The sequence below is a fragment of the Hydra vulgaris genome, chromosome 10 (genome assembly GCF_038396675.1).
Source record: "Hydra vulgaris chromosome 10, alternate assembly HydraT2T_AEP".
Lineage (NCBI taxonomy): Eukaryota > Metazoa > Cnidaria > Hydrozoa > Anthoathecata > Hydridae > Hydra > Hydra vulgaris.
The window spans coordinates 32,080,208-32,098,536 of NC_088929.1; the positions used below are offsets into that span (position 1 = coordinate 32,080,208).

The 18,329-nt window shown below is 26.0% G+C and overlaps 1 protein-coding gene across 3 annotated transcripts in view; it reads left to right on the forward strand.

Moving 5' to 3' along the window:
• LOC100197997 (Fanconi anemia group J protein homolog) overlaps nt 1–18,329 on the forward strand; it is a 95,803-nt gene that overhangs the window by 54,345 nt on the left and 23,129 nt on the right. For all 3 annotated transcript variants that reach the window (XR_010641260.1, XM_065807805.1, XM_065807806.1), the window contains exons 17-25: nt 702–842; nt 1,003–1,071; nt 2,309–2,359; nt 2,577–2,648; nt 7,453–7,525; nt 7,605–7,658; nt 9,168–9,259; nt 10,489–10,623; nt 15,023–15,048. Coding sequence is in view for 2 of the 3 variants with exons in the window: in XM_065807805.1 (XP_065663877.1) it covers nt 702–842; nt 1,003–1,071; nt 2,309–2,359; nt 2,577–2,648; nt 7,453–7,525; nt 7,605–7,658; nt 9,168–9,259; nt 10,489–10,623; nt 15,023–15,048 (713 nt within the window). In the remaining variant the exon portion in view is untranslated. The remainder of the gene's footprint in view (nt 1–701; nt 843–1,002; nt 1,072–2,308; nt 2,360–2,576; nt 2,649–7,452; nt 7,526–7,604; nt 7,659–9,167; nt 9,260–10,488; nt 10,624–15,022; nt 15,049–18,329) is intronic.

Here is an 18,329-nt window from a genome sequence, read left to right on the forward strand (position 1 = left end):
TTTGTTTCTCTGAGACAGTGTTGTTTTGTATTTACAGATATGTAAATACAACAAAACAGATTAAATTCAATGATAGCTGACAATATCTATGCAAAACAAACATTTTGCTAAGTAAGCATATTTTTTATTTATCATTCATCATAATATTCAAACTTGCACTGCAGCCTAACAAAATGATTATTCAATTGTTTTATAATTGTAAATATTGTTTTATAATTATACATATTTTATAATTATATGTATTGTTTTATAACTGTATATATATTGTTTTATAATTTCATATACTCTTTTATTTCCATTGATTTACAAGAATTGTTGGGTATTTTTATGCAAAACCGTATCTTCTCTGGAAACTTTTAGCTGGCAGTTTACATTATATGTATTTATGGGTTTGGTATTTTGAAAATTTAAATGTGTATTACAAAAAAGTTGCACAGTTAAATGTTACGCATGCAACATTGCAATATTGTATGCAACTTTAGTGTATATGTTTTAGTATTTTCAGTATACTTTTCATTAACTTTGTGGTGTGCTACAGTGTCTTGATTGTGTGTTAACACAATTTTTCATTAACTTTGTGGTGTGCTACAGTGTCTTGATTGTGTGTTAACATCTTTAGTGTTTACATGATGTTTGCATCAATTTATTTTGTAATATAATTTAATTTTTAAAACTCTTTATTTTTTTATACAATCTTTTAGGTTTTTTCTGAAGTTGGTCGACACAGTCGATGTGTCATTTTGAGTTCAGGGACATTATCACCAATGTCATCGTTTGCTTCAGAACTGGGTATAGATTTTCCAATCACTTACGAAGGCAATCACATTATATCAGATTCTCAAGTAAACTTTTGTTGCCCTTTATTCAAAATAATACCAAAAAAAAAAAGAATAATGCAAATAGTTTAATAAGAATTAATATATTATAGGAATATATAATCAAGATACTAATTGTATATAGTTTTAAAGCATTATTTGTTAACTTTATTTTTAAATGTTTTAGGTATGGGTTAGCACTTTGTCAGTGGGACCAAGTGGAAATGTCATAAATGCAAATTATACAAATTCAGAGGTAATTTTTTTTTTGTTGCTTAAAATCTTTGTAAGTTTAAGAATTTTTTTTCTACTTGCTTACTACTTTTTTTGTTTTCTGTTTTTAAAATAATGAAAATATATCTACTTAAATATATATTTTTTAAAAATACTATTATATACATACATATATGCATACATACATACATACATACATACATACATACATACATACATACATACATACATACATACATACATACATACATACATACATACATACATACATTCATACGTACATACATACATACATACATACATACATACATACATACATACATACATACATACATACATACATGCATACATACATACACACATATATACATGCATGCATTCATATGTACATACATACATACATACATATGTATACTATACCTTAGATATGCTTAATTATGGAAATTTTTAACTGAAAATTAAACAACTTCCTAATTAGAGTAAATATTAAACATTTTTATTTATATATATATATATAAATAAACTTCAAATAAAAGACAAGTTGAACTATATTTAAAAAATATTTTGTTTAGATTAATCTTACAAGTATTTTCATTTTTAAAAACTTTTTTGTCCCTAATTGCCAATATGCAGACGTATATAAAATAGTTTCCTTCTTTTTATTTGTCTGTTTAATTATAGACCTATAAAAAGTAAGAAGAAACATACACTGATTTTTTTCTTTTCATTTTTTGGCACTTTCTTTGTTTCGAATGCCCATAGCAATTTTTTTCTTTTTCTTTAGCTACATTAATGACATTAAATTGAGACACTTATTCATAAATTTTAACATAAAACACGTAAAAAAAATTTTCAGTAACTTTTGGTTTAATTCAATTTATTGCAAGAAATATTTATAAAAAACTTTTTTTTGTGTGCAAATTGTTGATTAGAATTAATTTATTATTATTTATGTTGTATATTTTTTATTATTTATTTTTCACAAAATAGTATGAACAGTTGTTTATAAAAATTTAACTTGATTGCAATAATATAAATTTTTTACATATTTTTATTTGGTTGTACTCATTTTTATTTATCCAAAAAAAAAAATTCCAAATAATAAGTTACAATGTTTTATTAAAATTCCTGTAATTATTCATTTCTACAGTATATGTTACATATTTAAATTATAATTGCATTTTTATTTAATTTTATTTCAATATATTCTAATCATATTACTTGCTAATAATAATATAGTTGTTTCCATTTATTTGTAGACATTTTTGTTTCAAGATGATATTGGGAATATTCTGCTACATATATGTGAAGTTGATCTTTTTTTTTTATAAATACTTTTAATGCATAAAAAGAAGTTGCAATAAAGTGACACACTGTAGTTACAGAATAAAATAAAGTGTTTATTAAATTTTCTCAAAAAAATTCAAAATAAAATAAATTTTAGGCCTTAGAATAGCATCAAGTGCTGTTTTTCCTTCAGACAAACAGTATTTTGTTTTGGGTGACTTAAGTGTTTTTTTTTTTTAGGCGATTCCACGTGGTATTCTGTGCTTCTTTCCTTCTTATCATATGATGGAAAAATTACATAAAAGATGGGAGGTTGATACTTTTTATTTTTAATTGTGTAAATTATTCTTTTAAATTTTTTTTTATATTTATGTTTTTAAATATTGTTAACATGTTTTAATTACTTGGAAGATTTATAATACAAAAATAGTTTTTTATCGTATTTGTATATATATTAGGGTGTGTCGATTTTTTTTTTTCAAATATTAAAAAAGAGTAGTGAAAAAATGTAAGTTTATAATTAGTTAACTACAGGAAAACTTTCAAAACCAAATTCTAATAAGTGCTAGCTCGGTAAATTTTGATTTCAATATTTCACATTTTTGGTTGCTTTAGACGTTAGTCATTATATTTAAATTTGCTTATGGAATAGCGCTGATAACTTTTTTTATCAATTCACATGGTGTACGTCGTACACCATGCATAGGCATAGGAAAAGAGTAAAAAAATGAAAAAGTATATATAACAATAAAGGTCAAAGTTTTTAGCTATTTAAACATTTTTGAAAGTCTTTATTTATTTCCCAACAGTTTTTACAAGGGTTGCCATATCTTTTTTGCTTCTATTTCGTGACATTAAATGTCTACCTACAAGCTGAGCACGTATATATGATTCTCTTCGCTCATGTGTGTGAACATGGCTTGCAGCTTCAGTTACCAATTTGACACATCTTTCAACTGATTGCGTATGAGAATTCCAGTGAGGAACTTCCATAGGATAGTTTAAAAACTCTTTGATTGTGGCAGATGATGTAAGAGGGCAGGTATGTGGAGGCTCAGTAACACTTAAATTCCATGTTATAAGGTCTGATAGCTGTTTAGCATTAGGATTTATTTCTGGTGTTCTTCTTACTCTGAGACTACCATCTCCAACTTGAGTTACCTCATCTCCTATTCCTCATATACTAAGAATTCTGTTTACAGCTTCTTTTCTTTCTTCTGCATTTTTGCTGCAAAGCATGGGTTGTAAAATTGCTTCAGAATGTGCATACCACGCTGATTGTCTAATTGTTGGCATAACGATATCTAAAACATTGTTACTCTGAGTTCTAAGTAACTCTAGTTGATACAAGATATGTCTAGGTCCTTCAACCCAACTTGAATGAACTTTTATATTAAACCAGTTAGGTATATAAACACTAACAATAAAATTCACAATTATTTCTAAATTATCTAGATTTGTACCAGTAAGGCCATGATTAGACACCCAAATTCTGCAAAATCGAAGAGCTGTTGTTAGCCATCTACTGTCCAATTTCCAGCATTACTAACTTGATAGGCAGATCTCCAGTCTTTATTGCTTGACAAATGTGATAAGCATAACTTTGGTCAGTGCTTAAATCCTTTACAATCTTCTGACTGAGATAAATCAAAAGAGGGCCTAAATTTATTTTAACAAAGTTCGTATTGATTTCAATCCCAGTTGCTGTATCAAGCATTTTCCCAAGTGGTCCTGACCATTTATTATGAGAAAGCATTGGACCATTTAAATGTTCAATTAGTCTTAACCCTAATTCACCAGTATGTAGATCACAAACAATCCAAACTAATCTTCTATTTAATTTTTTTCCTACCCATTGCATGACTCCGCCCGCCCAACCAGTATTGACATTTGTGCTATCTCCTCCAATAGCCATGAGATTTTGATTTTGATTTTTCCTGTTTAACCAGTCAACTATGTGATCTGCAATAACTTCAGCTTTCTTTTTATTATTGGTCATATCTGGAACAAAATGAAAAAGATAGTCACCACCAGGGTCTTTTACAACAGAGTAATGCTCTTCTTTAATCAGACTAGGAAAACTTCTTTCATTTACCTCTATAAACATTTTTACAAAAAACTTCTTTCATTTACCTCTATAAACAGGGTTTTTTTCTAGGTCTACCTCAAACTGATTGTTTAATTCTTTTGTCAATTTTTCCTGAGCCCTTTTTACCTTGTTATGATCTATAATAAGATGGCAATCACTCTTGCTTATAATCTTTGCATCTATCAAAGTTGCTGTAGCTATTTCAGCAGTTTCTCTTAAACTTGTATGGTGTCTCATACTGGCCAGAGCATTGTTTTCAATACTCATGGTATTATAAACTGAACATGTTTGATTCAGAGAAAATTTACATTGAGTTTGATTATCACTTTGGATTGTTTTCTGACCACTGCCATCTTTAAATGATGAAGAGCAGCTGTTTATATAAATTGCTTGAAGATTTTCACTATACTCATAATCCTGAAAAATTAAATAAATTGTTTATATTTTTAATCTGTATTTAAACTAATATTGTATACAACTAAGAGTTTTAAACTTACTTGCTCAATATGTGGCAATAAAAGAGATAAGGATTCATTCTTGTGCATGCAATCGATTTGTTCTATTTGATTGAATGTTTCATCTGGCTTTAAAATAAGTAATATATATATATATATATATATATATATATATATATATATATATATATATATATATATATATATATATATATACACACATATATATGTTTAAGTATGTGATGTAGTTGTTCAAGCTTTCTACTAAAGTAGTTACCTTATCTTCTTTATTTACTTTCATTGTTCTTTGTTTTTGTTGTTTTATTTTAATTCTTTTGCATTCTTTCCTATCTGCACCACCAATATGGAAAGTTCCAAAACTGCCAATTTTAGTCCTCTGATAGTGGATGAACTGAGGCTCTAAAATCGGTCTTTTTTCATCTCTCTTACATTTACACTTTATATGAATTTTTTCCATACATTCTGAATCACATTTGTACTCTGTACAAAGGATTAGTTTACATTTGCAAAATAAGGTGTCCACAAGATTGTCTAACTTTAAACTAAATCTTTTTCAGCTTTTTTACCACGTCCAATACTAAAATCAACAGCTGATTTCCATAAACACTTAAGTTTTTTGAAAATTGTTTTTTCATGAATAATAACAGGATATGTAAAAAATGCACTTGCTTTCAACCATTGGCCAAGTAAAGCGGGTAACATATCAGTAACTAGATGATCTACAGTATAGTTCCTAACATTTTTATCATTAATTTCTCTCAAAAATATACCATATCTTAGCATATCTCTAGCTGTTGGAAGCTCAAATGTATAAAGTTCTTTTTCACTTCCTACAAGATTGCTCATTTTAATAGATAATGCATTCCTTGTTCTTTTTGACATTTTTATGTCAAAATGTTTCCGGAGCTTTCCTTTTGGTCCGTATTTATGACATATTAATTACTTTTCAAAGAAAAAAATGAAAACTTGTGAATTATTGGTAATAACCAAAATAAGTTAATTAAGAATCAAAATTTACCAAGCAAGCAATAAAATGATTTCTTTTTTGAAAATATCACTTTTCTTAAAAAATGGCGAAGTTATATTTTTTCACTACTCTTTTTTTGAAATTATAAAAAGTTCATTTTACCTTAAAAATCGACACACCCTAATATATATATATATATATATATATATATATATATATATATATATATATATATATATATATATATATATATACACACACACAGTATCGGACAAAACGAGTGCAGCCAAAAAATGCTAATTTAGTTTCTTTATATAAAAGTGCTGCATTTTTTCAATTTAGAGAAATAACTATGTAACTGTTTAGAGAAAAAGTTCTTCAAGTTTTATTCATCACAAAGTTCATTATTTGTACACGAAAATTAATAAATTAATCAAAAGTGTTAAAAAAAGTTGATTTCCTTCTGGACAAAACAAGTGCAACTCGACAAAATGTTGACCAAGCTGTATTTCGCTATCAATATTTTGTGGCGAATCTTTTGTTGTCGATCACAGCCTTGCATCTTCGAGGCATAGATTCAATCAGGTGATCAATGAAACTTTGTGGAATCGCTGCCCAGGCCTTTTGGATTTGTTCAAACAGTTGATCCTTATTACGAACACCTTCACGAATAATTCTGCGGTTGACGATCTCCCACAGATTCTCAATAGGGTTGAGATCCGGAGATTGAGGCGGCAAATCCATCACCGATATGTGGTTGCCTTGAAACAACTGCTTGACTACTTTTGCAGTGTGTTTCGGAAAAACCCATTTTATTGGCATATTCCATTCAGCATGAGGTAACATAACATCTTTCAGGATATTTTTATACATGAAACGGTCCATTATTCCATCGTTTCAATGTATTGGACCTAGACCGTTAGCAGAAAAACACCCCCAGACCATTACATTGCCTCCACCATGCTTCGCGGTCTTATGGCAGTAACGTAAATCGAGGCGTTTTCCGGCCGGTCGACGTACACGTTAAATGCCATCGCTCCCAATGATGTTGAACTTTGATTCATCACTGAACAGGACAGTTCGCCATTTCTGCACATTCCAGTCAATATGAGATGTAGCAAACAGGAGTCTTTTCTTCTGGTTTTTTAGTGAAATCAGCAATTCTTGCCAATCAAATTTGGTCATCCAGAATTGATTTCTGGAGTTCAAAATATCTTTTTTTTTCCCAAATGTAGATGATCATGATCATTGATTGGCCGCTATTTAGAGTGCTGTATAATAATAACTTACTATAATAATATGCTATAATAAATCTGATTGTGCGAAATCTCAGGAATTTGTGTAAGCTGCAACTTCTACACCTAAAATCAACTCAATTAATATAATCTTTTATGGGTTTTTGTAAATCTTTGTAAATACCTAGATTATATTATAAATATATTTATAATATAATCGTATTTATTTATAAAGGAAATAATAATAATAGCTTTTTTAAATAAATCTATTCTACAGAATTGTATAAGCACTAGATTTTACATATTTATTATTTAAGTTTATAAATAATAATTATATACTTTTTTATAGGCAACAGGCTTGTTAGACAAAATGTCTACTTTTAAAGTTGTATTTTCTGAACCAAGAGGGAATGAAAAAAAAGGTTTTTTTTGTTTGTTTGTTTGTTATATTTACAATAATAATTGTTTATTATACTAATGTTGGTATTGTTGCTTTATTAGTATTTGATGAAACACTTAAGCAGTTTTACGAATGTGTAACAACAGATAATGGCAGTATGATTATTTTATTTTTTATATATCTATGTATAGTATATATATATATATATATATATATATATATATATATATATATATATATATATATATATATATATATATATATATATATACATATATATATATATGTATATATATGTATATATATATATATATATATATATATATATATATATACACACGCACAAACACATACACAGCCCTTGGAATTAGAAAAAAAGAGGTCGGCCTCATTTGTCCTAAATCTGACCCTAAACTGTTAGAAGTCTGCACCAGGTTGGAAAAAGGAATTATATAAATATAAGTATATTATACTTATTTGGAGTTTGTATAGTTTTTGTTTTTTATATAATTAGAATTGAATTTATTTTGTACTATTTATTTTTATATAAATTGTACAAAATTTATATATATTTTTTAATGAGTTTTTATACAACTTTGTTTTTTTTTGTGACACAGTTTTAAATGAATGTCTTGTGGTAGAATTAGAATGCTCTCAAACAACTCTCAAAGATAATTTTGCTTGTTTTTAAAGCTAGTTTTTTATATAGTATCATTTTAGTATATAGAGCACATTTAACAGGTGCTTAATGACATTTAAAAATAGTAATTTTTTTAACAATCTTAGATATGATATTGCATGAATATGCCAGATTATATGTGATGGTTTGCTTATCTATTCTTTTGTCTTATAGAAAGCATGGGTTATAAGTTAATGGGTTCAAGTTATATAATAAATATTTGTTTAATTATTTGATAAATTCTCAGTAACAATTTGATTTTTATAATCAGTTAATTACTCTTTAACAGCATTACTCTTATGTAAAATGTTAAAATTAAATTTTTTTACTAAAATCAATTTTTTATTCGAATTCAAATTTTAAGTGTCGCTCATATTAGATGTTTTGCTGTTTCAATTAAAAACATTGAAAATTTTATATTTCTCCAGCAAATTTTAGTTTTGAGGTTTGATGTCAAATTAATAGGTTTCATTATCGTTTTTAATAAATCCAGCCACACCACCAACAATTAATGGACCTTTATTGTTAGCATTGTGTTGTGTGAAAGTCAATGTAATGTAAAAGTAGATTTTAGACCTGTTAGAGCAGTCATTGTGCAGTGGTTAATGTGCTTGCTTCAGAATCAAGAGGTTCGAGGTTTGATGTCAGCTCTGGCCATATTTACAATATTAGTAAGGAAAAGAGAACTTTCTAGTTACTTTGTAGTGCTCTGTGATAAGACTGTGATAAAACTGTGTGATAAGGGCTCCTTGAAGCACCTCAAATAAGTATTAAAAAAAAAGTACAACTTAAAAAATAATTTGTAAAAATTTGTAGTGTTATATAAGTACTATTAACTATTATTTTTATTTATACTTTGTTTTTATTATTATTATTAATTTATTGTTATTATTAATGGTAATATTTATAATGGTAATTTAGTTCACAAAACAAAATGGTTAATCATAAGGGGTCATTTGTCTATTTAACTAGTATTATATTTTAGAAATCAATGGAGCTTTATTGTTAGCAGTCTGTCGTGGAAAAGTAAGCGAAGGATTAGATTTTAGTGATGATAATGCACGAGCTGTAGTGGCAGTAAGTTTTATTTTTTTATTTTTTTCCCATAAAATGGGAGAAAAAGTTTTTATTTAAGTTTAATTAGGTGTTTAGCTCAACAATAGAATAATTATTTCATAAATAAATAATCTACAAATACTATAAATACATATAATATGTTAGTGTATTCTACAAAAGAAGTGGTCAATGTTTTTAAAGAACACATCAGTAATAAATTATTTAATAAAAAAACTCATCTAACTTTAGATGTAGGCATTAGGTGGGGTCAAATACATTTGATCAAATACAAGTATGTTATTTCAAGATTTCCAAATACAAATTTAAATAAAAATATATGCAATCTACATTTTCCAAATACAAAGTCCAATAAAAATATTTGAACTTTAGGTTTATAAAAATATATATAAAGACTTATTTAAGACAAGATAAAATGATGAAATGGTACAGTATTAAATGATTGTATGGTAAAATGATAAAATAGAATTATTTGTAATTTAGGATAAGAAAAAAATAAAAACATTTCTCAAGACAAGACTGATAAGATGGTCTACTAAACAGAAGATAGCAAGTCTTCTTCTTTTGATGACAAGTCTTCTAACAAATATCCTTTAAAAATAAATTCCTTATTTAATGTTAAAAATGAAAAAAACAACAAAAAGAACCTCTCAGTATCTCCCAAAAAACAAAACGATTAAACTAGTTTTGTAAATACATTTCGATCAAGTACATATACAAGTATTAAGGAAATTTTTCAATCAAATACAATATGAATACAAATATATATATATATATATATATATATATATATATATATATATACACATATATATATATATATATATATATATATATATATATATATATATATATATATATATATATATATGTATATATATATATATATATATATATATATATATATATATATATATATATATATATATATATATATATTATACCTGTAATAAAAAAAACATTTTTAGATTCAGCTTTATAGGCTGTATTTTTATTTAAATTGGTCACATGCTAAATTAAAAAAATCTTGTTTATTTTAGTTTTAAATATAACAACTTTTTTTTTTTTTTTTTGTTTTTTTTTTTTTTTTTTTTAAGAATTAAATTTTACAGTTTGTGTTTAGAAAAAATAGCCTGGGAACTTTTCATGAAATTTTTATAAAAAGTGTTGAAATTTAAAATATAAATGACAGTTTTTAATTAATTAAACTTTGTACAATGTTTCCTCAATAGGTTGGTATCCCATTCCCTAATGTTAAAGATTTGTCAGTCACATTAAAACGTAAATACAATGATCTTTACATTTCAAAAGGTTTACTTAGTGGTAATAATTGGTATGAACTTCAAGCATTCAGAGCTCTCAATCAGGTTTAATAATTTTTTTTACTATATGTTGAAATTAGAATATTAAATTGAAGAATAATTAGAGTTAAGATATTGCTTTTTAAAAATAAATGTGTTAATTTAATGTGTTAATTATATGTGTTATTTAAAGCCAACTTGTGTTATAATTATAATATGTTTTCATATGTATTTTATTGATTTAATACACAAAAAAAACCAAATAGTACATAATTTATTCTGCAGAAATGAAAATGTTTTGAATTTTTAATCAATTCATCAGGTTGCAAAGTCAACTAGATCGTCATTTACAAACCATCTGCGATACACTATTTACAGCATTATTTACAATTATATAAATGTATACACACATATATCTCAGAAGGTATACACACATATATCTCAGAAGGTATACACACATATATCTCAGAAGGTATACACACATATATCTCAGAAGGTATACACACATATATCTCAGAAGGTATACACACATATATCTCAGAAGGTATACACACATATATCTCAGAAGGTATACACACATATATCTCAGAAGGTATACACACATATATCTCAGAAGGTATACACACATATATCTCAGAAGGTATACACACATATATCTCAGAAGGTATACACACATATATCTCAGAAGGTATACACACATATATCTCAGAAGGTATACACACATATATCTCAGAAGGTATACACACATATATCTCAGAAGGTATACACACATATATCTCAGAAGGTTTAAACACTTAGTTTACTAATCTTATAGAAAATTTAAACACAGACACCTGCCAGAGATCTGCTTTCTTTTTAATTGAGGTTGTGTTTTAAATATTAAGATATTATTGTTTTCTAAAACACAAACCTTGTTAAATAAGGCTGCTGAATGAAGGTTTGATCTTTATCAAAGTTTCTTTATCAAATTTTGTAAGACATGTATATTATGTTTTAGACTGATTCACAGCACTGCATAGTACCAGTGAGTAATAGAGTTTTATCGTTTGATTTTCAGTTGAAGTTGATGCATTTTATGCAATTTAATTGATAAGCAAATATATATTTTGGTTCAGTATTGCCAGTACATTATTAATTTCAATAATTATATAACCAGTTTTGATAAGCTATGTACAACTTGCACAGGGACAAATGCATTCTCCAAAATGTCACAGTATTCATTATTATATCATTATCTCACAACATTAAATCTTCTATTTTAGATTTTCTGAAAATCAAAGCTTGATTCTGATATTTTATCTTTATTTTGACGATTGTCTATTTGAATACAGCTTTGTATGCGTTGCATCAAATATTTGTCAGTATTTTTTTCAATCAATGACTCTTTAATGACAGCAATGGCTTTTTTGCTGCATAAAAGAAATTTTGAAAAAAAGGTGATACTTATGCTTTTATATCATGTCAGGTGATCAGGTTATTATGTATTCATTGTGTGTACACTTTTTAGATGTTCAATATGGGGCTCATCTTTGACACACTCAGTTACTGTGTAATTTTTTATAGTTGTAAAAGTGCAAAACTCTAAAATATTTAAGTATTTGCAATTGAGCTGATAGAATTTAATTTACTTAATCTTCGCTTTGTCATCACTTTAATTAGAAATAAACTTGTTTAGTAAATGAACCAAAAAATAAATAAATCTCATATATCTCATTAATTTATGGGCTAATCATTTCTTATAGGGTTTACTGAAGTTAAAAAAACAAATGCATTTACCATCTATATAAACTGTGTGTTATAGGTCTGCAAAATATCAACAACCTTGTTTCTATGTTTTATGATAAAACTTTTGTATCAAATTTTTTTGCTGACCTGATGCCAACCTTATTTTTCCTAATTCCGAAGGCTGTATATATATATATATATATATATATATATATATATATATATATATATATATATATATATATATATATATATATATATATATATATATATATATATATATATATATATATATATATATATATATATATATATATATACATATATATATATATATATACATATATATATATATATATACATATATATATATATATATACATATATATATATATATATATATATATATATATATATATATATATATATATATATATATATATATATATATATATATATATATATATACATACACTACCATCCGTAAGTTTGAACGCGCCTTATAAAAATAAACAAAACGCATTTTAACTCATAAATAAAATTAATTAAGAGCGTCTACATTGGTCTTATCATAAAGTACTGTAAGAGCATAGTTGAGAGAAATATTTTTAAAAGAAATATATTCTTACATTATTAAATTTGTTATTATTTACAAAATAAAATAAACAGAAACATTTTTAAGCGATATCCACTTGTATCGTAAAATAAATAAATTTTTAAATAAGATTACTTTTTATTTTGTCTTTATTTTCTCATTATTAGTTAAACTTTTAAGCTGAGTGTGTTATAAGATTTTTTTTTTTTTCTGTTTTAAAAAGTTAATAAATCTATAGTTTTTGAAAATTAATGATTTGATTGATTTTGAACTTTCAATTTTCAGTAAGAAAAGTTTTTTAACTTTATTTCTCATTTTTTCAAATTAATTATTTTATTTTAGTATTCTTATAAGATTCGTTATTTAAAATGGCAAAAAGAGGGCAGATAAATTTAGAAAAACGTATAGAAATTTGGACCCTTTATTATTTAGGCTTTTCTAATCGAGAAATTGTAGACGCCTCAGCATTTCAGAGAGTTGTGTCCGTAAGAGAATTAAAAGAAAAGTAGAAACGGGGTCTTTCTGCAATTGTAAAAAAGTAGGGAGACCTCGTTCTACTACGAAAAAAGAGGATAAGTACATAGTTATTAATTCTTTACAAAATCAATGACGCACAGCGCCAGATTTAGCAGCTGATTTTAATGAACATCATACCACAAAAATAAGTACAACGGCAGTAAAAAGGCGACTTCTTGAAGTAAGGCTTAGAGGTTGTGTGACTGTTAAAAACCATGTCTTACAACCGTCCACAAACAAAAAAGAATAGGCTGGGCCAAAGAACACAAGAATTGGACGGTAGAAGAGTGGAATAGAGTAGAAGAGTGGAATAGGTCAGATGAATCAAAGTTTGAGATTTTTGGGAATAAACGCCAGTCATTTGTTTGTCGTCGGGTAGGAGAAAGAATGCTGGAGCAATGTACTATGCAAACAATTAAGCATGGAGGTGGGAATATAATAGTTTGGGATTGTTTTGGTGGTGGCCAAGTGGGATCAATTGCCAAAATTGACGGGAAAATGACAAAAGAAGTCTATTTAAAGATTTTGAAAGAACATGTTTCAGTCTGTGGAACCAAATTAATTGGCGAACAATTTGTGTTCCAACAAGATAACGATCCTAAACACACTGGTAAAGTGGTTAAGCAATATTTAAATGAAAAACAAGAGGAAGGATTGTTGAAGGTCATGACTTGGCCACTGCAGAGTCCTTATTGTAACCCAATCGAGTTATTGTGGGATCATTTAGAGCGAGAAGTCCGAAAAACTTCATCAAGGGGTAATGATCTTTGGGAGGCAATCCAAAACATATGGAAAAATATTGATGAGGAATATTTAAAATAATTGATTGATCGCATGCTACGTGTCTGCCAAGCGATAGTCAAAGCTAAAGGTGGCCATTTTGACGAAAAGATGATTTAAATAAAAGCATTTTATTTTAGTTATAATTTTTGATACTATTTTTTTTTTTTTCTTTAAAACTAATAAAAGAACATAAAATTATCAATTTATTTTATTAAAGTCACAAATCAAAATTATTCTGACACATTTTTCTCTTAATATCTGTAGTTGCGATAGGTGCGTCCAAACTTATGAACAGGAGTGTGTGTGTGTGTATATATATATATATATATATATATATATATATATATATATATATATATATATATATATATATATATATATATATGCATATATACATATATATATATATATATATATATATATATATATATATATATATATATATATATATATATGCATATATACATATATATATATATGCATATATACATATATACATACAACCCTCGGAATTAGGGTCGGCATTTGGCAATGCCGACCTAACTGCCGACCTTAAAATGTTTGAGGTCGGCAAAAAATTGCTGACCTCGTTTCAATGTTTTATGGTAAGACCTTTGTATCAAATTTTTTTTGCTGACCTGATGTTGACCTCTAAAAGATTGAGTTTGGCAAATTATTGCCGACCTCAATTTTTCTAATTCCAAGGGTTGTATATATATATATATATATATATATATATATATATATATATATATATATATATATATATATATATATATATATATATATATATATATAAACATATATATACATATATAATAAAAAGCTTATTTTTTATTTATTTAGGCTTTGGGAAGATGCATACGTCATAAGTAATTATTTTTTAATTAATATTATTTTTATATATAAATTTAATATTTTGCCATTTTGTTATTATATTTTAAAAAGTAAAAATTTGTATAGATCTATTTTTACAACATTTTATTTAACTTGCTTTGTTGTCGGTTTCTTTATTTATTTATTTATTTTTTGGTGTCCACGCAAAACAAGCACGAGGTCAGCGGTATTAATAAAAGATTCGTGTTTGAAAAGTAATATAAAAAAACAATGCTAAACAGATTTTTTTTACGCAAACATTAGTTTGAATAAAAAAAAGTAATTAAAACAAACAATCAACAACAAACTTTTAGCATTTTAGTTTAGCGTTTTAAATAAAATCGCTGTTAAATAATTAAAAATGTATAAAAAAAACTTTTTAAAAACAACATTTTAAAAATGGACTAAAAAATAAAGAATAAAAAATATTTAAGAACAACTTTTTTAAAAACAACATTTTAAAATGGACTAAAAAGTAAAAAATAAACTATTTCTTGGGACCCAAGGACTTTGTGTACATACACAACCTGAAATATCCATTAAAGTCAATGACTGAAAATGTTGGGCAACTAAGTACAACTCGTTTCTATTGGTGCCCAACATTTTCAACAGTCTCAATTAAATTTTAATTTTGAATTGAATTTAATGACCAAAAAAAAAATCCCCTTAACTTTATTAGGTGGGTAAAAAAACTCTGAAACCACAGTTGATTAAAATTAGCTGTTTAATAACACTAGTAGTATTTAAACTGTAGCTGTGTTAACAGCAAGTGAGTTAAAAACTCACTCAGCTTTTGACAATTTTGAAATATAGAATTATTTACCATAAAAAATAATGAAAAATTTGAAAAAAAATTAGTTCTAGGTTGTTTTTTTTTAATGCTAAATATTTTTTAAAAAATTTTTGTATAATTTGCTTTTGAATCTGTTCACATTTCTTGAATTGAGGACATTCAATGACAATGCGTTCCGTAAATTTGCTGATCTGTTTATAATGAATTTATATTTTTTTATAAACTTGGTTTGCTCTCTGCTGTATTTTTTATTGTGACCTCTGCATGATTACGAGAATGCTGGTTTGTTTAAAAGTTTTTTCTCTTATATCAATGTCACCCTTTGCAGTTTAGTGACCAAACTGGTGTTGCACACTAAAAATAAGACAGGTTTGGATTTTGTATAGGATTTTGAAAAAAATAAATTATTGCACTGCATTATTAAATTTTTTATTAAGAAAAATTTTTAATTTTTAATTTTAATAAATTTTTAATTTTTAATTTTAATAAATTTTTTTGTCAGATTGGTTCATTTGTCCTTAAGAAATCATAAATTTTTTGAAGTTAATTGCCCTTTGTGCTAATTATTAGTATTTCACAGTAGCACTATAATAGTTCAATGGTTTGCTAAATCTTATTGTTAGTTAAAACCAGTATTCTTTATTAATGATTGTTAGGTTTTTTCAATATTTAAGTATTAACATCTTCATTTGACAAATCTTGAATATTATTCAAAGAAATTTTAGATTGACTTAAATGTTCTACATAGTTCTTTAAGAAGGTCTAATCAATTATTTTGGTTGAATATCATAAGAATTGTTGATTAATATATGAAAAAAAAATTTTTATTTTTTTTATTTGTGATTCATGCTCCATTAGTATTCAAGTATACAACTCTGTTTTTTAAGATTCAAACTAAAGAAAGCTTTTTGTTTTAAGTAAAATATTTTTTTAGCTGACATTGTTCCAACAATTCATACTAAATCCAAATTATTTCTGCTGTGTAAATTTGTATTAATACAATGGCTACTTGGAGAAAACATCTACGGGTTGAATAAAATTGAAAGTTTAAGTTTTAATTTGTAGTTCATTTTCAAAACCATCTTTTATCGTATTGTTAGAAAAATTTAATGTTTTTTATTTTTACATTATTAGGAGATTTAGTTACTTTGGTGAATTGCCTTGTAGGTAGCCTTTTTTTTTTTTACTTTGGTGAATTGCCTTGTAGTTTTACTAATTTATTATTGTTCTGTTCTTTAAGAACATTGAGCACTCTATTTTTAGAATACACTAACATAACAAAGCAGTTTATTGATTTAGTACGCAAAAATATTCTTAAAGTTATATTTATATTTGAGAATACAGTTTCTCATTTTTTGCTACATGTTAGTTTATTGGGCTCCAATAGGTTCCAGGCCGGAATTTGCTGGAAGTTCATTAGATTTCAAATATAAGTGAATACATTCTTCCATAAAACATTACTTTAAATTGCTCTTGTATATCCAGTATAAATTTACTGCATTTTCTGAAACTTTATTAGGTGAGTAATTTGTTAAATGGTTTAAAGGTACCAAGTTTTTGTATATAAATTTTTATGCTTCAAGCCTCTTTTTCTTTGAAAAAGAGGCTTGAAGCATAAAAATTTATGAAATGTTTTTCTTTTTCTTCTTTCTTTCAAATTCTTTGACAATAGATATGTCTTCGGCATTAGATTCATAGTATTGATATAAATTTGATATTGAATTTATAAATTCAATCAATAATCTGTATTACTTAACACCAACGGACTAATGATTGTAACTTTAAATTAGTAGAATTAAAGCCTTCAAAATAGATTTTCAAAATGTCTTCATACTGACAAGACCACCTTGTATCAGAAGGATTTTTGATGGTTTGTCCTTTTAAAGTATTAGTTAACACTAACTTGTTGATAAAAAAAAAAAAATTAAATAATTCTTGCAAAAAATTAAAAAAAGGATGCTACATCTCTGTAAAAATCTACCACAAACTTTCCAACGAAGTTTAATGAATGTGCTGCAAGAGGTATAAAAGGTGCTAATTCATTGATATTCCTAGTTCATGCTTCTAGACCTGAATAAATTCAAAAATATGAGGTATAAAAGGTGCTAATTCATTAATATTCCTAATTCCTGCTTGTAGACCTGAAAAAATTCCAGACATATTACTAGCATTATAATAGGATTGTCCTCTTAAATTTGTTATTTCAATTTTATTTGCATTTAAATATTGTACTATTTCTTATTCCATATCTTATGCTTTATGTCCTACATTTTCAAAAAACTTCAGAAAAATGCTCCTCTCAGACATTTTTTACCTATCTAATAATCAAAGCGAGTTGATCATGTAATACGTCATGTGATCAGTTTAATACGTCAGGAGTCAACACTAATCAAGTAGTATTTTTCTTCATTTATTTCCTTAAGTATATGTTGTTTTACTTTTTCGGCCATTAATGTAATTTTTTTTAAATTTAACTAGTTAGAT